Genomic DNA, 23,457 nt, shown 5'->3' on the forward strand with positions numbered 1-23,457 from the left:
AAAAAATATTAAAATGTCAAACTCAACCACAAAGCAAATCAGAAACTAGAACAGACAACCATTCAAGAACATAGTAAAAATGTATTATATTGCAACGTCTCCTTACAAATCTAGTCTAAAAGACTATACTATTATTGCTATAGACTATTTATTGCAGAAGAACTGCATTTCATACTTCTATTACAAAATCAATAATGTCTTTCACGGCAATGTCTCCTTGCAAGTCTTCCTATTATGATCGTACTTCTCACATCTACCACACTGTACTCGTCTTATCTTCTTACCCCTAGATGGGATCCTATTCTTCCTTGGCCTACCAGGTGGCTTCTTACAAATTGGAGGAAGGACAACAAGATCATCCATAGCTACAAAAGGTTTCTCAACAGTGGGTATTGGATAAACGGACTCAGCATAGCAATCTTTGAACTTGCTAGTGTAATAAAATGGTTCTACATGCGCATACAAATCACCTCCGCTCTTTTGGATAGCGGTCGCCGCGTGAGCACAAAGAAATCCATTCAATTGCCATTGGTAACATAAGCAAGTTCTATTCAAGAGGTCAACGCTAACCGATGGCCGGGATTGAACCTCAAAAACATGATCACTTGAACGACTAACCAACCAAGTTCTTCCACTTTTAAAAGCATTTACTAATGTTGAATCCATCTCTGGACAAAGAAAAGTATTCCATTTCTTAGCTTGTTCTCTCCTTCTCGACATCAAATCCATGAACTTCAATCTAATTGAATCAATCATCTTCGTAGTGGGCAAATGACGAGCTTGGCAGATCCATGAATTGAAATACTCTATCACATTCGAGTGCATTTCACCGTATTTTTGTGCTTTAAAATATGTATTAGTCCACTTGTCATAGGGCAAATTGGAAAGAAACCTACAAACGATCCCTTTTCCCTCATCTTGTAATTCTTTCAAGCATTGATTAAAACATCCCACTGTCGGAGCATAAGCATATGAAGAAAACAAAAAAACTATTATACTCCTGAAAGTATTGCTAAAACTTGGACCAGAGAACCTATCCCTCAAATTGCCCTTCAAGTGTTGGAGACAAAAATAGTGGTAAGCAGTAGGTAAAACCTTGGGTAAAGCCTCCAAAAGTCCTGTGTTCCGATCAGATATGAAGGTAATTGGTCTTTCATCCAACAATATATTTGACAAATGCATAAAAAATCATTCCCAACTATTTGTAGTCTCCATATTGACAATTGCCATTGCAAGAGGGAAAAAACCTGAAAAATAACATTTTACAATTAGTAAGTTGTGGACGCTCCCCGAGGGATTTATGCTACCACAGTTTGGACTCATTATGTCACGGTTCTTAATCTGATCTCGCAATATGCAATGTAAGACTGATAAATCACCAAAGAGTCTAAATCCGGCAAATCGTTTTGGAAAATAAATTTTTAAGAAAGAAGTGCCAAACATGGACTGCTTTGCTAGATACAGAGTCGCCACCTAAATTTTTTATTTTGGGGGAATTTAGGAAACCTTGACTCGTTGCCTAAGGCCACGTGTCCGTCATTACCAAAGTTGCCTCGGCTCGGGAACTTGGGTACGATTGGGGAAGGTCACTTCGTGAGCACCCCCGCTCGCCCGATCAAAGATCGGCCTCTACTAACCATGATATCGAATTTTAAAAACATTATGTGCTCTTATTCCGGTTATTAGCCTAGAATTACTATATGATGCACACAACATACAAGTATAGACTGGATCGTTTGAGTTGGAACAAAACATTTCATGTTTGTTTATTTGAAAGATGGTTTGATGGTGCTACTCGCAAGTAGGCTAAAACACGGGTTTCGACGAATTATTCCAATTCAAGCAACCCAACGTTCACCCATAGGCATTCAGATAGTTATATCACATAAGCACATAGTCTCATGGCAAGCATGCTGTAATGTTTAACACTCACATACATGCAAGATGCTAAAGCATAAACACTCACAGTGTACTCCGAGCCAAAACAAGGAACATGTTAGTAATCAATGCATGATCCTAGCTATGTTTAAGATGGCTAATGCAACGCATGCAAAATACAACTAAAATAGGCTCGGCTAAGCTAAGAATGGCATGTGGAATGTGACAACTCGATACACGTATTCAAGTTGGAATTGAAATACTATGCAGTTAGTATGATGAGCCGAGCCCGGTGCATGCAATATAGATGAATGATGTAAACATGCGAGCATAAGTATGCTAATTGAAACATGCCCTAAACTAACCATCAAAAGCTAGTAAATAAAAGAGAGAAAGACGTGGGGTTGGAAGACATTCACACACGCACGCACACTTATTACAAATTCGCCCTCTCGACGAAGGGTCCGAAAGAATAATACAAATCAAATAAATAACTAACTACTCTAGCTAATTAATTATTACAGACCCTTAATTAATTAACAAATTAATTACAAAATAAACTAAGCATGAAGCTCAAAAGGCCACCGCAGCTTCGCCTCGAAATGATTGGATGATGCATGCTTGATTTGCCCTGCTCGGAAACCCGTTGCCATGCCTCTGTTGCCTCTGTTGCCTCTGTTCTGCACCTCTGATAATTGTGAAAATCCTAAGGTTGCTTCTGAACCACTCCCTGAGCACTTTGGGATGCCACCGGCCAAGATAAAACACCACTGACCATGTAAAAATGGTCATCGACCAAAAATGGGATCACCGGCTGGATATTTTTGGTAGTCGGCCGGCACTGAAAGTTGCCGACCGGTCATTTCTTCCTGCAGAACACTAGTTTTGCTGCAACAGAGGACAGACAGTGCATGACATGGAATTTGCAAGCCAAATGTATGCACGACCACCCTCCCTATCATGTTATGAACTCAAGGGAGTATGGCTCTCGACCCTCGGGCCACCAATCACACATTTCGATGCATAATGGCCAAAGATGTCAAGTGTGCAAATCAATATGAATGAATGCAACAAAACAAATGAATGCTACACACTCTATCATGTTGAATCAAGAGTGTCGGTGACCGAGGATTGAGGTACGTTTCGTCACTTCAAGTACGAACGTCCCTCATTCCTTATGTTTGGTTTGACACCCCAAACCAAACATAATGCAATGTATGTATGCCATATACAATGCAAAGCATGTAACCAATGCAATGCAACATGGGAATGTAAGACAATGTAACATGAGTATGCCAAATACAATGTGATGCAACCTAACATGCAAACATAATGGCAATGCAACAAGTATGCAATACTATAATGCAACCTAGATATGGGAATACACAAAGTCATAGGCGTGCAACAATGATACCAACCACAAAGATGCGACAGCATGCAATGCGGTAAGCCTACAACAATACATAAATACATGATCCATGGACTTACACTAAGGATGGATAGGCCTCAGCCATGTCCAAAACAGTGGCCAAAGTGCCTGTAGACACCCCATTTTTGACCATCCTTAAGACTTGGACGTCATCGTTTGAACACTCGATGATTACCCTTGTTTGTGTTCGTCTTGAGTTCTCGGAGGTTTCGGCTATGCGCCTTACCTCAAGACCTCTCGACTTGTTTGTTTTGTGTTTGGTTTTGTATCAAACACTTGTGGTTTTGCTTCTGAGGGTGGGAAGTAGCTTGTAGGCCATCCCCACACCTTACCGGCCATGGCTTGAGGCCACCGGCCTTGTTTCCTTGCCACCGGCCATTGGTGATGGCCGGTCGGTACTATTGATGGTCGGTCGGCATTGTGTTTGGTCGGCTGGCCACTCTTTCTGATCAATCGGCCACTTTTCTTGGCCGAGACCTTTTCTTGAGGGAGCTTGACCCTTTTGAACTTTTTTTTTAGCTTCTTGAGGAAGCTTGAACCTTTTTAGCTTCTCCAAGAAGCTTGACCATTTTTTAGCTTCTCTAAGAAGCTTGATCCTTTTTTTTAGCTTCTCCAAGAAGCTTGAACCTTTTGACCCTTTTTTGGCTTCTCCAAGAAGCTTGACTCTTTTTTTTTAGCTTCTCCAAGAAGCTTGATCCTTTTTTTTAGCTTCTCCAAGAAGCTTGAACCTTTTTAGCTTCTACAAGAAGCTTGACCCTTTTTTAGCTTCTCCAAGAAGCTTGATCCTTTTTTTAGCTTCTTGAAGAAGCTTGAACCTCTTGACCCCTTTGGCAAGCTTCTCCAAGAAGCTTGGCCCTTTTGCTCCAAGCTTCTAAGAGAAGCTTGGCCTTTTTGCTCAAACCTTCTAAGAGAAGCTTTGCCCCCTTGGTTTCTCTATAAAAGAAGGGCCTCTCCTCCCATTTCAAGGGTTAGAAAAATCTGATATATATCACATATATATCACTCCCTCTCTCTCTACATTTGTGTGGATTAGAGGGTCCAAAAGCGGCTTGTTCTTGGCCTATTGCACACCACTTCATAGCCACACACTTGCATCATCACTTGGAGGTTCTTGGAGCTTGTTTTCAGAGGTTGAGGATTGGTTTTTGCGACCTAAAGGCTGCTGGTTCTTGCTGGTCTCCAAAGGTAACTTCTTACCCTCTTTATTCCCCGTTTTTGCACACCCTTTTAGCCTGTCTTACTTACGGATTTGGGATTTGTATATAACATAAAAAAGTTCTATTTTTTTTTGTGTTTAAGATACTTCATTAAGACCACTTTTGTGTTTGGGGTCATTTACCCCTTCTTAGGCCTTGTTTGGCCCCATTTTTTGTGTGATTTTGGTGAGCTCCGGGACCACCTTGTTTGGGCCTCCTCACCACTGAAATCTTGAGGGATTTCAGTGGTGAGGATGGTGGTTTGAGGTCCTAAGAAGGAGAGGGGGCCCTCTCCTTGTTGTCTTGTTTGATGCCCTTTTTGGCCTTACAAAGAGGCCTATATTTGCATGCTTCCAAGCCTTGTTTCAAGCATTTTTCAAAGGGTTTTAGGACCCCCATAAGCCATTTCCAGAGTTGGTTTGGTCTTGTTGAATGTCCTTATTGCATGTGTAGAGTAACCCTCTTGTTGGCCTTTCAAAGGAACACCCCATTCTAGCATGTGTGGACCTTGTTTCCATGGGTTTTTGGGGCTTATTTGACATGCCATATTATTGTTTTTTCTTGGTTTAATGGTCCCTTGCATGCACCTTACACTTGCCTTGCATTCCTTTATTTTGCCTAGAAAGGCATCTTGCATTTGGACAACCATGCTTGCATGTTTTGGCTTAGCTTTGTGAAGTTTTTAGTCATGTTTTAACATGTTTAAGTTCTGTTTGGTGTCGTTTTGGTCATGCTTGCCATGCTTTGTATAGCCTCTTTGCATTCTAGCTTGTTAGCCTTGGATGTGTGTGTCACTAGCATGCTTTACTTGGCTTGTTCTCATGATTTGGCATCATTGGAGACCATATTTCAGTCCATGTTCCATGCTTTCATACTTGCATTTTCCATCCCTTTTCATGCTTTGGAGAGTTGATAGCTTATGCTCCATGTTTAGGCCTTTGTGCATGCATGCTTGTGTGTGAGTTTTCATGCCTTTGTTACATCATTTTGGCCACTGATTTTGGCATGCTTGAGAGCTACCTATATTAGTTTAAGTCCATCTTTGCATGATGTTGCATGCTTGTCTTGCATATTGTCCCATCCTTGCTCCATTTTGCATGATTGTTGCATGCTATACATATTCACATGTTCATGTTGCATACTTAGCTTCCATGCCTAGGTTGCATAGTATTTTGGCATGCATACTTTTCCTCTTGAATGGAGTATGATAGAGGTTGAGTTTATTTTTTGTTTATGTGCATTTCATTCCACATTGAAATTGCACACCTTGGTTTCTTGGGCCATCACGCATTGAAATGCGCGATTGGTGGTCCGAGGGTCGAGGGCCATGCTCCCTTGAGTCCCTTGCATGATAGGGAGTGTGGTTGGTGCATACATTTGCTTGAAATACATTGCCATGCCTTGTCTGCCCTCTGTTGCTGTCAAACAGGTTTCAGCAGGAAGAATTGGCCGACCGGCAGTGTTTGGTGCCGACCGGCAAAACAGGTTTGGCCGAGAGCACAATGTTTAGCCGATGACCATTCTAAATGGTCGGTGATGATCTCACTCAGCCGGTAGTGTCCCACAACACTCAGCGAAGCAACCTTGGAAGTTGTGCAATTTTCAGAGAAGCAGAACAGTCAAAGCAGAGGCAAACTTGTGCATGGCAGTGACTTTCCGAGCGGAGCCGAGCGCGCATTGCATCAGGCCCTCTTCCCGAGGCCGTTTACTGCTTTCATTAGATTAGTTAATTTGTTAATTAATTAATTGGTCTGTAATAATTAATTAGCTTGTAGGTTAATTAATTTGTATTATTCTTTTGGTCCCTCCGAGCGAGGGTGAATTTGTAATAAGTGTGGGTGCGTGTGTGCATGTCTTCCAACCCCCACTTCTTTCTCCCTTTTACTTACCTGCTTTTGATGGTTAGTATTAGGACATGTTTACTTTAGCATACCTTATGCTATGCATGTATACATCATTCATCAGTATTGCATGCACCAGGCTCGGTGCATCATACTAACTGCATAAGTATTTCAAATCTAACTTGAATACATGCTACTTGTCCATTTTCACATGTCATTTATAGACTAGCCGAGCCTACTCTAGTGACATTCCGCATGTGTTACATTAGCCATCTCAACATGAACTAGGATCATGCATGTGATTACTAACTGGTTTCTGTTTTGGCTTGGAGTACTAGGTGAGCTTTTATGCTTTAGCATGCCGCATACGTGTGAGTGTTGCCATAATTGCATGATTACCATGAGGCTAGCTGCTTATGTGATATAACTGCTTGAATGCTTGTGGATGGAGGTTGAATTACCTAAATTGGGATAACGCATTAAAACTGTGAGTTTTAAGGCCCACCAAATAGTGGCAAAATCATCTTTTCTAAAGCCCACTCGAGGGTGGCAAAACCTACATTTCAGCCTACTTGCGAGTAGCAAACCATTTTCAAAACAAACATGCAATGTTTTGTTCCAATTTAGGCGATTTGGTCTATACTTGTTTGCTGTGCGCATAACATAGTAATTCTAGGCTAATAATCGGTATAAGAACACATAATATTTTCAAAACTGGATATCACAGTTAGTAGAGGCCGATCTTTGGATCGGGCGAGAGGGGGTGCTCATAGCTGACCTTCCCCAATCGTACCCAAGCTCCCGAGCCGAGGCAACTTTGGTGATGACGGACACGTGGCCTTTGGCACCGAGTCAGGGTTTCCTAAATTCCCCCATAAAAATATTTAGGTGGCGACTCTGTATCTGGCAAAGCAGTTCATGTTTGGCACTTTTTTTCAAAAATCTGTTTCTCAAAACGATTTGCCGGATTTGGACTCTTTGGTTCAGATTAAGAACTGTGACACAAATTGAGTCCGAACTGTAGCGGGGTCCCTCGCGGACGTGTTACAGTACCAAGAAATGATAGAAAAAACACACCCAAACGTGCACATGTGAAGGTCCAACACTTAGGCATGAAAAGAGTCGACTCTCAAGCACATTAAGAAGAGACAAATATGGACAAATCACAAGCATGACAAGCTCTGAAAATGTGTAAAGGATGATGCCAAATCAACTAAGCAAGACAAGCATGGCATGCTAATGGACTTAAAGCTCAAAGCTAGCCAAAGGACTTGAACCATGGCCATATCAACCAAGTCCCATAGGACCAAGGCGACCCAAAACAGTCCCATGGCAGGCCAAAATAATACTAGAACATGCATGGGATGAGGCCAAAACATGCTAGGAAATGAGTGCAAAAATGAGAGGCATTCAAAGCCACAAAGAGGGCACTCCACTACAACTACCTTAACCACACATGGCATGGATTATTCAAAGAAAAACAGAGTTATAATATGCCAAAAGGAGCCCCAAAACCCACTGATATGGCAGCCCAAGGACTTAAACAAAGAGGCATGCACAATGACCTATTTTAAGGCACAAAAGAACAACTCTTCAAAGCTTTGAAAGGATGGTAAATGCAAGCATACAAGCATGGAGCATGGACTGAAATAACATGATAAATGATTCCAAATCACTGAAATAACTCAAATAAAGCATGCTCATGACTCATACACTCTAAGCTAACAAGCTAAGGTACATGGTGGCTATACAAAACATGGCAAACATGACTGAATCAACAACAAACAGAGCTTAAACATGTCACAACATGGCTAAAAGCTTCATGAAGTCAAGCTAAAACATGCAAGCATGATGGTCTAAATGCATGGTACATGTTATGACAATAGAGGGGATTACAAAGCAAGTGCATGATGCATACAATAGGCCATCGAACCAACATGAAACAGAGGTCTAACATGATAAACTAACACCAAATACCCTCTGAAATGGAGCCAAATAAAGCTATGCAAACATGCTACCTTTATAAGCCCTAAATGCAAGCAAATGAGTCATAAGGGGAGAGGGGTGTCCCTCCCCTATACAGGACCTCAAAACCACTTCTCTACCATTGAAAATCCTCTGGATTTCAGTGGTGAGAAAGCCAAAACAAAAAGGTTACAAAGCCCAAAGAGGAAGGCACAAAAAGAGACTAAACAAGGCCTAAGAGGGGGTGGACGACCCCCAACACAAAAGTGACCTTAATGAAACATCTTAAGCATGAAAATATATAACTTTTATTAGTTATATACTAAGCTCGAAACAATATGCAAATAGGTCTAAAACCTTAAGAAAAAATGGGGAATAAAAGGGTAAGTTCTCACCCTTGAAGAACACTTCAAGAACACCAACTCCAACACCTCTTTTTGATCAAAACCCAACTCAAAACTCTGAAATCAACCCCTTAAAATCTCAGCAACCAAAGTATAGTGTAACACTAGGTGTTTTAGTGCAAAACTAAGAACAAAAACCCTTTTTGAACACTATTACACACACAAATATATAGAGAGAGTGATATATAAGTTATATCTCAGAGTTGTTCAACCTCTGGAAAGGGAGAGGAGGCCCTCCTTTTATAGGAATTCAATTCCTAAGCTTCTTGGAGAAGCTAATACAAGGGAGCAAATCCCTCCATACACGTGTATGGAGGGGGTGTATTGTGGATGCCAGCTGTGACAGTTGGCATAAAATATCTGCCAAAAGCAGATGGAAAGGGGTCGGCTGGAAAATATGGCCGATTGACCAACAAAAATGACCGGTCGACCAAAAACATTGCCGACTGACCAAAATATTTGGCCGGTAACAAGAAAACAGGGCTGGTGGCCTCAAGCCAAGGCCGGTGAGGTGTGGGGATGGCCAACAAGCCATTCCCTGCCTTCAGAAGCAAAAACACAAGTGTTTGGTGCACAACCAAGCACAAAACAAACAAGTCGAGAGGTCTTGAGGCAAGGCGCGTGATCGAAACCTTCGAGAACTCAAGACGAACACGAACATGGATGATCATCGAGTGTTCAAACGGTGACGTCCAAGTCTTGAGGACGGTCAAAAATGGGGTGTCTATATAAGTATATTAAACAAAAAAGACAAATATAGTAGATTTTTACTCTGAATAACAGTAACATGTTACTCTGAAAATAAGTAAGATGTTACTCTGAGAATAAGTAACTTGTTACTTTTGAATAAACTATAGTAATATCTACCTTGATTCCCATCATTCGCTGTAGCTGTTAACAAGGTGCCCTTATATTTCTCCTTCATAAAAGTTCTATCGATAAGCAATAGAGGATGACAATGCCTAAACTCTTGAATGGAAGCATTAAATGCAACAAAAAACCTCTTGAACCATCCACTTTGATGGTTATAGTCAAGATGCAAATAGCTACCAGGATTTGTGCTCATCACAATATCCATATACCATTGAATCTCATAATAAGACATAGAGAAATCTCCAAAAGTAGTAGTCCTAGCTTTCTCAACTCCCAACCAAGCGAGATTGTACGTAATGGTGAGCCCGTATTGATCTGTAAATTGACGCACAACATCAATTGGACAAGTTTGGGGATTCCCACGAACTTCATTAACAATCAAACTTGCAACCAAATTTGAACTCATCCTTAAGTTTTTAGAAGTACGAACTGCAGCTCCACAAGTATGCTCATCATGAAGAGTCCTAATGTAGAAAAAATTATTAGCACTTTCTAGAGATGCATGTACTCGCCATAAACAAGCTTTGGACTCCCACATTGAACACACAGCAGTGACTCGACACTTTTCATTCTTCACATACACAAACTCAAATCCTATCTCAATGGCATATTTACATAATGTAGTCCGGAAATCCTTTGCACCGACAATAAATCTTTGACCTACATGAGTAATTCCATTCACCAATCCACAAAGACAACAAAGTCCTTTCTTTATGTTGACAAAACATAGGGAGTAAATCCATTTCATCATCAATAATGTTGGATCCACTAGCGTCCCCTGATTCTCCAACTCTATGTTTTTCATTTGAAATGCCCATTTTAGTAATAGTCACATCAACCCGGTCAACACCAAGAGGATAAACAAGCGACAACATATTTTGAAAATCAGAATCATCATCAATCATGCATTGCGAATGTCCAGGCAAACAGTACGATAACAGTATGTCAAACTTCTTCAATTTACAACTTAAGAAATCAGTTCAATCCTTCAACGTCTAGTTTGACACAACCTTGAACACAATGGTACGATCACCATACTTGCATAACAACATAAGAGGTGGAACCATTTTACAAATATGCAATCAATTAACAGTAAAAATTTACTGTCAATCAAAGTAAAATTTTACTATCACTATCAAAGTAAAATTTTACTGTTACTACAAGTCCAAAAGTCAATTTGTGTTCAGTTTGAATTGATAAAATTTTACTGTGGTTTAGTGTAACATTGTACTATATTTTAGAGTTAATTTTTACTATTTGGTTGGCCAAAGATTGACAACTCACACAGTGTGTCACCAACACAACTTGAGACATGAACCTAAAAGTAAAATTTTACTCTGCATGAAAGTAAAATTTTACTCTGAAATAAGAGTAAAATGTTACAGAAATAATCTAAAAGTAAAATTTTACTCTGCATAAAAGTAAAATTTTACTCTATATAAAAGTAAAATTTTACTCTGAAATAAGAATAAAATGTTACACTCTGAATCTAAGAGTAAAATGTTACCCCCTTAAATTTAAAAGTAAAATTTTGCTCTGTATAAAAGTAAAATTTTACTCTGAATAAGAGTAAGATGTTACACTCTAAATCTAAAAGTAAAATTTTACTATGAAAAACGAGTAAAATGTTACACTCTCAATTTAAAAGTAAAATTTTACTCTGTATAAAATCAAAATTTTACTCTGAAAAACGAGTAAAATGTTAGACTCTGAATCTAAAAGTAAAATGCTCTTCTGCACAAAAGAATGTTACTGTTAATATGATTTCTGTAGTGTTTTGATTTCTGTGCTTTATAAAAATGGTATTATTTGCAGAGAATGAACTTGTTTGGTGCAATTTTTTGCTACTTAAAAATTGATAACTAAAACGCAAAAGCTAAATAACATATCTCTCCTATCTTCTCAATAATCAAAATTTTTGCTTATCTAAGCTATTTTTGCCTAAGCAAAAGTTGCAACAAACATGATCAACGTCAGCGGAGGTAGTGTTTGTGGCGGCTGAAGTGTTTGGCAATGACCACCTCTTGACAGTAAAATTTTACTGTCATTCTAACACCAGAGTAAAATTTTACTCTCATTCTAAACAGAGCACTTACCAGAATAAAATTTTACTCTAATTCTCTCAAACAAAAAATAGAGCAATAGAACTAGAGTAAAATTTTACTCTCATTCTTTGAAACAAAAAACAGAGCAATAGAACCCGAGTAAAATTTTACTCTGATTCTGTCAAATGAAATCAAATCAAACACAACAAAAATAAATAAATAAATAAATAAATAAATAAATAAAACAAAAACAAAAAAAATTAATTAACAAATCAACATACCTAATTAAGAAAAAAAAACCTCTAAAACTCGATCAACAGTCACAAATCTCAATGAAACTCTCGTTTAATTGAGAGTGTTGATCGTCGGCGGCGAGATCGTCTATTGTTGACCAAGTAAGAGATGTTCGGCTGCGAGATCTTCAGATTTGGAGATCATCTTCATCGATTTCATTCCTGCAAAATCTTCAGCTCAGCTTTCAAATATTTCAAATGTATGATACGTATATATAGAGGGGCAATATTGTGATAAAAAAAAATATAAAATATAAAATGTCCTTATTAAGGTAGGCATTTCCTACTCAGGGAAATTTGATTGGGTTATCCTTTACCCTAATAAAAAGGCCCAAAAGAGGGGTTTCACCAAAAATCCCTTATAATTTTTCCAACATTTTTCATTTTTTCCTAAAGACCCATGAATTCATACATGTATGCATATCTCTATAAACATATATACAAGTTATGTTATTCTTCCATGAATGTAGCTCAGAGTAGAAGTAAAGGCTACAAAGGATAGATAAATGCATAAATGAATATATCTATAGATAGATACAAAATGAAGAGTTCAATACATTCATGAAAGAACACGTTTCTTGGTGAAGGACAAGTAATTACCTCAATTTTGATTCTGACAGAACATCACTGCGCCTCTGATCAGAGCTTTCTGTGAAATGCACACCTTTTTTGCTGCTTTAATGGTTGATTACCGTCGTCTGCCTTCTTTTCCTCATCATCATAATATTCTTTTTCTTCTTCATCATTATTTGAGTTGTTCACATTGCTTTCAAACATTTTTCTTGATTGATTCTTTCTTGAATATGGTGGTGGGGTGTGTACTTGGCTGAGTCTTGGAAAGAGAGAGAGAGAGAGAGAGAGAAGTTTTAATCAATGGAACTGGTCACTATATATAGTTGACAGGTATGATATTGTTGCTTTCTTGGCAGTTACCATCTTGCAGTTACAGTTGGGTACTTGTTTCTTGAGGTGGGAAAACTAATTTCAAACAGATGATAGTACAAGCGGTTCATGCACCAAATTTGTACAAGCGACTCATGCATGCAACGACGGTGTTTTACTAGTTTCAAAACACAATTGAAAAACAGAAAGAGAGAGAAGACACCCATAACGACCGGACACGCTCTCCATCTCTCGTCGGAGTTCCGCCACCTGTTGTGGCGGGAATCTTTCAAAGCTGAAGGAGAAGAATAGGTCTCTCTCTCTCTAACCCTAATAATTGATAAACATGTTAGAAAATTTCTTCATTTTAGTGTGCTTGTTTGGTTTCCAAGAAAATTATATCTTAAAAGGATTAAGAATTGGATAAGTTGTTGTTATTGCAGTTGAAAATTGAATTTGTTTTGTGCAACCACGTGATTTTATAATTTTCTTTCTCCTTTTATTGGGGAAAAAAAAATTGAACTTTGGGTTGTACTTTGTTTATGATTCTGATGCTTTGAATTGGATATGTAAATTAGTTTTGTGAGAGGGAGTTTTTATGTGCATTTGGGCCGAGCTAGGCCCAGGCGTAGTAATGCGCTGATCTATGGGCCGTGGTAAAAAGGGCTTAGCAAAGTGTACCATTGCTGTTAGCTCGGTCCAAGTATGGTTACAATCACCACGGTCGTAGTGGTGATAATTAGCTCGGTCATAGTATTCGGGGCCGAGGTGCTTGGGCTTCTTACGGTGGACCTTACCCTTGTTAGCTCGGTCAAAACTTGCTGCAGCTAGCCCGGTCTAAACAGACAAAACCGAGGTACAAGTGAAACAAGAGCCGAGCTATGTCGTACAATTGGGAAGGCACTGGATTAAGTATGACAAAGGGCTAGTGTTAGCTCAGTCATACTGTTGTCCAACCGTGGTAAAACCATCTCACTTGGTTTAAGTAGTAAGAGGGGTGTTGAAGGATAAGCATTATCTTTCAGGAGTGCGATTCCTAGGAGGACTCTATATGGAGGAATAAGAGTCCTACTAGGATTGTGCCAGGCAAAAGCTATAAAAGCTCTTAGCAGAACCTATGTACAGGTAACACAACTTCAATTTTTGGAATACACAAAGCTTTTGTCTATTTGTCTATTTTACTGACTTAGGCATCAGAGAGGTATCCGGCACACACCTGCCGGCTAGCTCACGTTTGTGTTTTTAGGGAATAAAGCGACGACGTTTGGAGGAGCGCAAACTTGATCAACAGGATTATACGAGAACATTATTTCGTGCTCGTACACTTAGGTTATCACACTCATGCATAGATTAGGTAGCTGATTGATTGGGATTATTAAATTTAACGGATGTTGAATTGTTTGTAGATTACTAGCTTGGTATATGCCAATTTCTTTTTTGTCTGCTTTAGTACACTGTTGATCTTGTTGAGAGGCAAACCCGGTAGTTGAATTGTTGGTAGCTTCATAGAAAGTCAGTTTCTCTTTCCTCTGTTTTAGCACACTATTGAGTTGTTGTCAGGGTAGAAGGAGAAGAGGAGGAGAAGGGGAGGGGTGGGGTCGTTGGGAGGGAAGGGGAGTGGCGCCGGAGACGGATAGGGTCTCCGGTGGGTGTGGGTGTCTTCTCTTTCTCTCTCCTCGTTATGTCATTTAGATTAATTGTAGGAACACTCCAGCAAAATAAACTCTAGAGGATCTGGACACAGAGGTTTATTCCCAAAGAGCTGACAAGGGGTTCCACTTCGGATTTGAATCCTAGTATTTCATAGATAAATAAAGATCTCCATTCTATTCATGAAATGGAAAGGATCTGAATCTCACTACTAAAAATTCTAGTGCTCTCTGCTTGTTGAGAAAAGAAAAGAAAGGAAAAGAAAATTATCAGCAAAGAAGCTTTATATTAGTACCACTCTAGTTCTCAACAGTTTTCTGTTGTGGTCACAATTTTTTCCTTGGTTTAGTTGGCTGTTTGATCTTGTCCACAGATCTTAAATCATTTTATTATAAATTAACTTCGAAAAATAAATCCAAAACTTTCAGTTGCTCTTAGTACTTGCCTCAATTTACATTGCTTGCAAATGAATCCCTACTTAATCAGCACAATGAAACAGTTGTTAGCAACTGTAACCAAGTGATCATTTGTTCTCTTGTAATTAAGATAGCGCACACCACATATCTTATAGATCAACCTACTTACTAATCCTAGACTAAACTTTAATTACTTGAAGCAGCATAAATGAAATAGGTCCATTTGATATGCACATTTCAAGCACTTGACGTTGTTGTCAAATTTGCTACTTTCTCATAATTTTCAAGGTTGCCAATGCTATATTCTAAATGACACCTATGAATGAGTTCTTGTACCAATCTATAAGGACAGGGCAGTACCACCAAACCATAGCAAGTAATTCAATGATCCATCCGCAACCCCCCTCCCCCCCCCCCAAAAAAAAAAGAAAGAAAAGGTTGCGAACTACAAATCTGAAAAGAAGACCGATTAAGGTTTTCTGAAACATGCATCTCAACACTGATTTCGGCAGACTAGGTTGTTTTTTATTTGTTAACTAAGATTCCATTTTGGCAACATATACCAAAGAATTCTCCAGTATGTGAAGAAGGGCTGTAAAGCATAATACTGTTTATTGATGAATATATGTATGAAAATTGAAAATTTACAATCTCAGTGCAGTAATGTGTATAGGTAAGCTCATATACCTTGTACTTTTCAATGAAACAATTCCTATACAATTATTTTCACAAAAAATGAGCTTAGTATCCAAGTATTAATCCTACTATTATCCGCATCACTAATCTGACTACTCAGGCTTGCTCTGAATCATCACATCAATGGTGCTGCAACTTTCAGCCTTGTCCTCAATCAGTTTGACTACAATTCTCTGGATGTATCAGTATTTCCTTGCCAAAGAATCTCCAAACCCTAGGTTTGTTCCTTCTTTTTCTTTTCAAATCGAATAGCGTAGTGATTGCCTTTCAAAGGCCGCCCAGGTTTGTAAAAACTAATCTCATTGTCCACTTCCAATTTGTGCTTCTTAACAAAACTTTTCCAAGTAATCTTGTAGGCATCAGAATTGGTACTAGTCTCCGGATACACTAGTAATTTCATATTATAAGTCTCATTTTCAGAATCGTAAATTTCTATCTCCACTTCACTTATTTTATAGGTATTTAGAGCACGGAAGTGTTCTTCTGCCTCTTTTTGAGAATATAGAGCTTGTTCTTCGTAATATTAGTAGCCACTAATTTCTTCATAAAGAGAAAATTTAGGCTATCAAGAAGGTAATGCTCATTATCCGGAAGCTGGTAGAGAGGTTTGTAAAAGTGAATCAAATCCTTAGCATTTAAATTCTGTGCAGCAAAAAATTGTGACCATCCAGTTATCTCAACCATGTGGGCACCAGGCTGTGGAGAGATTAAGAGTTTCATCAAAGGTGACTTCATGTTATATTTATTGAAAAATGATACATTGATCTCCAATTGACTGCCTGTATAAGCAGCATGGAAATACTTTTCTACAGTTTCCCAAGGAATGGTGAGCGTCTTCTTTTGATAATCAATAGGTGATAATTGCACCTCAAAAAGAAAGTTTTCCTTTTTGAAATCAGCGAAAATACCTTGAGGTCTAGTGGAAGAAGATTGATCAGCCTCATTCTTGTCCTGCCTAGATGAGTGTCTGCAAATGACAGAATGAAAAACCTAATTAGTCAATCTGATCATAGCACATGGGAGACAATACACCTCAGAGGAAATACATCAAACAGATTACTGTGTCAACAACACTATATTGTCTAATTATCAACCAAAAATTGAAACCAACTGATCTATCAATTGTGAGATATGGCAAGACACGGGTATCATCCAATTGGGTGCAAAAATGATGAAACAGAAAAATCAACAAAGATGGCAACCCTAGGTGTTCTGTTTGTTTCTTGAGATAAACAAGAAAGAAACCGAAACTAAGCTGTAATTTCATATTATATATACATGAGTGTTTGCTTTACAGATTTGAGTATAAATTCGCTTCTATTTTTCTTTCCCTTAATTTTTTTTTAAAATTTTTTTATTGGAAAGTGTTAGCACCATAAATCTGTAATTTTTATTATTATTTATTATTTATATAATTGCAGGACACGTGACATCCTCTTATTCATTTGGAAGTTAAAAGGAGTTATAGAGATAATGGAGAATATAAAGGACAAAGTGGATGAGTGGGAGGACAAAGTGGATGAGTGGAAGGACACATGGCAAAACAAGAATGAAGATGGAAGAAATGGGTAGTTACTAAGTAGTTATTGCTATATTTTTTCTTCTATAAATAGCCATTAATGGCCACATTGTAAAGGATCCAGAACTTAAATCAAAGACACTTGATTTCAATATTTCTTGTCATTTTCCTTATCTTAGGAGTAGTTTAACATAGATTTATATTTCGAAGCATTTATTTTCAGCATTTCCATTTCGATGCATTTTATGCACTTCCTTTTCGAAGCATAGGAGTAGAGGTAAGTAATTATTACTTTGATTGTTCACTCAATCGTCCTTCTCCGTCCCTCATTCTTCTTTTAATTTTTCTTTTCTCTACACTTTGGCAATTTTGAAGTCCTCTTTGTTGAGGCAAAAAAACCGTCAACACAATCGCTTGATAATTGGCTTGAATTTAATCTGTAAGGATTTTTCAATCCTTGCTGGCACGCTCGCATTTATGATATTTTCCTTCGTAGGAAAAATAAGCCAACAGTTTTTGGCACGCCCAGTGGGACAGCCAAGTGTAAGAAATGACAAACAATTTGGATTTCGCCATTCGAACTTGTCAATATGAAATATATTGGCGTGAAAGAGAAATTTTGGATCTTCAAGAAGAGATCCATTTTCTTGATGAAATAAACTTTCATCCCTTACAATATTATTTGGTGGAAGAAAAAAGACACCATTTAATTGGAGAAATTCATCAACTTGATATGGAAATTCGCCAATGGAATAATGAGTTATCAACTCTCACTACCAAGTCTTTAACTGAGGCTTTAATGGCCGGAATTGGTGAATTTTTTCAGAAATTTTCCATGGTTAAAAATAGCAAAAGCAAAGAGTTGATTTCATCAATGGCTGGGGGGGTTCAAGAGTCCGTTTTAAAAGAGCCAAATTATGAAATTAACACAATGAAAGAGCATATTCTTGAGCCAAATTTGGCTAAGAATGATGTTCCATGTATGACTATGGGTGATTTTCATAAGCCATTAATGGCTAACATGGAAAAACAACCCACTTTGCCAAATAATTATGAAAACCTATTCAGCAAAAGTCATGTTTTTAAAACAAACATGGTCAAGAATAATAAACAAGTCACTGTTCATGAATTCAAAATTTTTGACATTTTTCAAAATGTCAAAAAATATGAATTTTCATGGTCACACTATACCATGACTTTTGGTGTTCAAAATCCTTTTTGGATTTGTGGTTCACATCAAAATATAATTCTGATGATGTGGCTAATAAAATTAACAAATTGTTCTTATGAGTTCGAAGCACTAAGAAAAAGGGATGACCATTTAAAATGCATGAACTTGGCTAGAAAAAGCCTGAGCATTTAAATAAATGGTTGAGAATGGCTTATCTTGTCAAATTGATGGCCAGTTGTTTGTATGTACACAATCAAAGCATCGAAGATACATTCGAAGCATCAAGAGTTGTTTCGAAGGTTGATTACTTCACCTTTGAAGCTGTATAAAGCTTTGAAGAGACATTCGAAATATCAAGAGTTGTTTCGAAGGTTGATTACTTCACTTTCGAAACTGTATAAAGCTTTGAAAACTTTCGAAATGTGTACATCTCTTCAAATATATGTAAAATGACAATTAATTAGTTGTCGAATAATGCCTGTTTTTGGCATGATAAGTTGGTTCGAAGAACAACAGTTTTGGTGTCTTCAAAGAATTAATAATTGGTTCGAAGCACGAAATTAATATTTTCATTAATTATGTATGAACCAGAACATACAAAATGTGAATAACTACAATGTTGGCCAAAAGCTGCTTCGAAGGCTCTTTTGCCATAATTTTGTAAGCTTCGAAGCACTCCATCTTGCATTAACAACTTCGAAGAAACAATAATGGTGGTTGTGAACCTTCGAAACTTTGCCGAGTATTTCTAAAGATGTAATTTGTCCTTTGTCGGCACTTTCAACATTCGAAAGATGATTTTGGTCCTTTGTACCACTTTCGAAGCTTGTTACTAGTCCGTAATAGCTAGCATTCGAGACATCTAGTTATAATTTCATATTCATCCGAAACACTTCATTGGTGCTATTATATCATTCGAAGTACTTTGTTGATATTATTCGAAGCATTTTATTGCTTAGATTAGTCATGTGCTTGGTTCGGCCATTCAAAAATTCAAGTAAACATCATTTTTAAGGGCTGTGGGGGGTAATGTTGGCATCATAAATCTGCAATTTTTATTATTATTTATCATTTATATAATTGCAGGACACGTGGCATCCTCTTATTCATTTGGAAGTTAAAAGAAGTTATAGAGATAATGGAGAATATGAAGGACAAAGTGGATGAGTGGAAGGACACATGGCAAAACAAGAATGAAGATGGAAGAAATGGGTAGTTACTAAGTAGTTATTGCTATATTTTTTCTTCTATAAATAGCCATTAATGGCCACATTGTAAAGGATCCAGAACTTAAATCAAAGACACTTGATTTCAATATTTCTTGTCATTTTCCTTATCTTAGGAGTAGTTTAACATAGATTTATATTTCGAAGCATTTATTTTTAGCATTTCCATTTCGATGCATTTTATGCACTTCCTTTTCGAAGCATAGGAGTAGAGGTAAGTAATTATTACTTTGATTGTTCACTCAATCGTCCTTCTCCGTCCCTCATTCTTCTTTTAATTTTTCTTTTCTCTACACTTTGGCAATTTTGAAGTCCTCTTTGTTGAGGCAAAAGAATCGTCAACACAATCGCTTGATAATTGGCTTGAATTTAATCTGTAAGGATTTTTCAATCCTTGCTGGCACGCTCGAATTTATGATATTTTCCTTCGTAAGAAAAATAAGCCAACAGAAAGTAAGAAATTTTATAAAGATTGAAAATAATACATCATACAAGGGGCATTTCCCACTACACAGAAGAACAATGAAACAAACAAGAAGTCTACATTTTATAATCAGCCAGTAAAGAAAAGAAAGGCCTCCGTAAATTTCTACTCATTCAATGTTGCTGATCCAAAAAAAAAAAAAAAAAAATTCTACTCAAATTCAAGATTCAAACAGAAAAGAATCAAGAAGTCCTTGGAAGAAGACCCCAAAACTTTATTGACACAATTAAACTTATATGTTGGGGATATGTTAAATTAATCAATGAGTCAATATTCAAACATCTCAACCACACTCATTTGAAGTTTCAATGTGGAGATATTGCCCTGCTATATGTTTAACTGACCGTGCATATGATGATACTTTCTCATCACAATGGGTTGAAAAATGAAAAACCCAACAATAAAAAAAGTTGACAACCATAGATGCTCTGTTTTGTAGTAGAGAAAAAAGAAAGAACTGTGATGCAATTCTATAATCTTCCTGTAACTACGACATCAAGTTTTGTTGTTCTTCTATGAATGCAATCCAGAGTAGAAGTAAAGGTTACAAAAGATAGATACACATTGAAGATTCAATACATTGGTGAAAGAACAAGTTTTTTAGTGAGGGAAAAGTAATTACCTCAGATCTGGTCCTGACTTAACATTGTTCAACTGATTAAGGCTTGCATATTTTTGCTTCTTTGATGGTAGATCATCATTTTCTTCTCCAGAAGACAGCACAACCAACTTGTCAGAGACCTCTGCATCAGCAGCAGCTTCTGTATCTGTTTCTTCTTCTTCTTCTTGTACTTCTTCTTCGGTATCTGTTTTCTTGTCTTGTTCTTCAGTATCTGAGTTCTTCATTGATTTCCCTTCTTCGTTACTGCTTCCGGACATTTCTTGATTAGTTCTTCAATATGGTGGTGGATACTTGGCGGGGAGAGAGAGAGAGAGAGAGAACTTTAATCAATGGAAGTGGTTACTTACATAGTTGACAGGTATGAGTGGCAGTTACCTCTTGCAGTCACAACGGGTTCTTGTTTCTTGAAATGGCAAAACTAATTTCTAACGGATGGAGGTACATGCACTAGATTTACCTGTATGAATTTAATTTAATTTTTTTTTTAAATTTTCCACCTTTTTAAAAAAAAAAATTTATATTCTTTTTCAAAATAAATGGTGATGAGTTGTTAATGAGTGTCTCAAAATGCAAAAATTATTCGGTGACCCATGCCACAAACCAATCACAATCCATTTGGCCTCTACGGTCTCCTGTGTTTTCTTATTCTCAGTTCTAAATTTTTAATTTTTTTTCCTAGTTAACTAAATGCAGAGAGTAAATTTGGATGGTGAAATTGTTTATTTTTCCAATAGTATTGAGTTTTTCAAGGAGTTGAGAAGGGTTGGAATTTTGGATTTTGATCTTATCTATATAAAGTAAAATGGAGATGTTCGCTTCATTTTCACAACATTGTACGACTTCATTGAGGATCACACTGTGAGACAGCGAAATAGAGAACTCAATTCATTCCATGAAATTAACAAATTATAATCTCTTATATCATCCTATGTATCTGTGCCATCATGAACATATCACTGCTTAAAGATAAATTTATGTAAGAAAATCTTACATTCGACTAAACATATTTTTATTTCTTCCTATATATCATGAATTTACAAAAGAGCTATTGATTAATCTCAGGCCTATTCTTTGATCACCAATCGCACTACACTCACACATATCTCAGGCTTGCACTGGTGCTGGTCCTTGATTTCCACGATGACCACCATGTTTCTTGCTGTCATCATCCTCATTGTCATCGTGTTTTTGCTCACCCGATCACGTCACTCTTAGTCTTCTTTGCTTTTACACATTTGACAACATAGTGGTAAACCTCCCAAGGATACTTAGCTCCGTAGAAGTGAACCACATCCATGGCTTCCAAATTGTGGGCAGCTGCAAACTCCTGCCACCCCTGTTGAATCAAGTAGTTACTATTCCGCGGATTGATTGCCACTGTCATCTGCCAATCTTTGTTTTGACTGTCGGAAATGAGAATCGTTGTTTTATGGGGCCGTCTATGGGAAAGGAAGTGCTGTCCTGCAATTGTCCATGGGATGGCAAGCCTGCTGCGTAGCATGTCATCTGGCTCAACTTGCTTCTTGAAGAGAAATAATTGTGCATTCCACCAGCCAGTGAACCTGCGGATTGTGTGTGACCTTTTTTTTCTTCTGGTTGACCAATTAGAAGGTGGAAATGGAAGTGGAAGTGGAGCACCAGGCTCTGGTGATTGCCTGCAATGAGAAGGATACGAATTAAACCACAAGAGATGCTGAAATTGGGGAATGCAAGCAAGAGAATGAGGAAATACAGAGAAACAGGACATGGAATGTATACCCAATGTGAATTCGGTGTCAATTTCTATGTTTGGTTTGTGTTAGTATGTGAGATATCTTTGTTGGTGTTGATCCGGCATATGCCATGTAGTGTCTCATGGAAATTACCAGCGTAGCCTCACAGCCACTTTACGTGGGTTTAATTGCGAACTCCAAGTTCAACTGACGTATTGATTATTGACTCTATAATTAGATATCATCCTAATCTATGCAAACATGATATAATACAGAAACTCAAAAAGATGGCATTGGCAATATGTGCTCTGTCTGCTTGTACAGGGAGGGAAAAAATAAAAGAAAAAGAAAAACATCAGAAAGAAGGTCTATATTAGCAGCATCTAGTTTGTGATTCCAAGATATTTAAACCTAAAGATCTGAAGATGCTACATATACGTATATGTAAATTTATACCTTCAAATGTATTTGTGTACATGAAAAGGAACAAAACTTGGAGAGAGAGAGAGAGAGAGAGAGAGAGAGAAGTTGTTCTCTTAAAACTTTCTTGGTGAAGAACAAGTATGCAGTTTACCTGGGATTCTGATCATGGCCAACATCAATGGGGTTCTGATAATGGCCTTCTTGCATTTCATCAATGGCGTCCTGATCATGATCTTGTGTGACAATCTGGCGCTTCTTAATCGGTAGAAGCATTTTCTTGATTCTTTCTTGAATGTGGTGAGCCATTCTGAGTGCTAAAGAATCTTGGAGAGAGAGAGTATACTTTGGGAGTGGGTAGATATATATAGTTGATGGTAATGGGATTTTACAACTGTCTGTCAAGATGACACTAAGAGAACACAAGCTAATTGCTGTGTACTTCAACTATTATTGGGGAAATTAGTTTCTCTGCAATTACCAACCACAGTAAGACTGGTTCTTGAGTGTCAAGAAGATTAAAAAAAGAAAAAAGAAAAAACTTTATTGCCTGTGCTACTGTATCTCTTGTTTAGTTACTAGGTTGATCATCTCCTTTGAGGACCTTATAATGTGTGTATAGACAGTGGCGGAGGGAAGGGGGGTCGGGGGGTCTTGACCCCTGCAAAGTCAACAAAAATCATACATATATATATGTTAAATATATATTTTTTATGTAATCTCTTAACAGTGGCC

General features: G+C 37.7%; 2 protein-coding genes across 2 annotated transcripts; both read right to left on the reverse strand.

Annotated features, from left to right (window-relative positions):
• Nucleotides 1-201: 201 nt before the first annotated feature.
• LOC114265595 (uncharacterized) lies at nucleotides 202-1,182 on the reverse strand. Its single transcript, XM_028206420.2, has one exon. It carries the CDS (start codon nucleotides 1,180-1,182, stop codon nucleotides 202-204), a length of 981 nt encoding a protein of 326 aa, XP_028062221.2.
• A 6-nt stretch (nucleotides 1,183-1,188) lies between these two features.
• On the reverse strand, nucleotides 1,189-12,701 carry LOC114265585 (uncharacterized). Its single transcript, XM_028206412.2, has 3 exons — nucleotides 12,617-12,701; nucleotides 9,581-10,246; nucleotides 1,189-1,247 (listed from the first exon to the last, which is right to left on the reverse strand). Exons 1-3 carry the CDS (start codon nucleotides 12,699-12,701, stop codon nucleotides 1,189-1,191), a joined length of 810 nt encoding a protein of 269 aa, XP_028062213.2.
• Between the last annotated feature and the right edge of the window lie 10,756 nt (nucleotides 12,702-23,457).

The sequence above is a fragment of the Camellia sinensis genome, chromosome 14 (assembly GCF_055761805.1).
Source record: "Camellia sinensis isolate YWXY chromosome 14, ASM5576180v1, whole genome shotgun sequence".
NCBI lineage: Eukaryota > Viridiplantae > Streptophyta > Magnoliopsida > Ericales > Theaceae > Camellia > Camellia sinensis.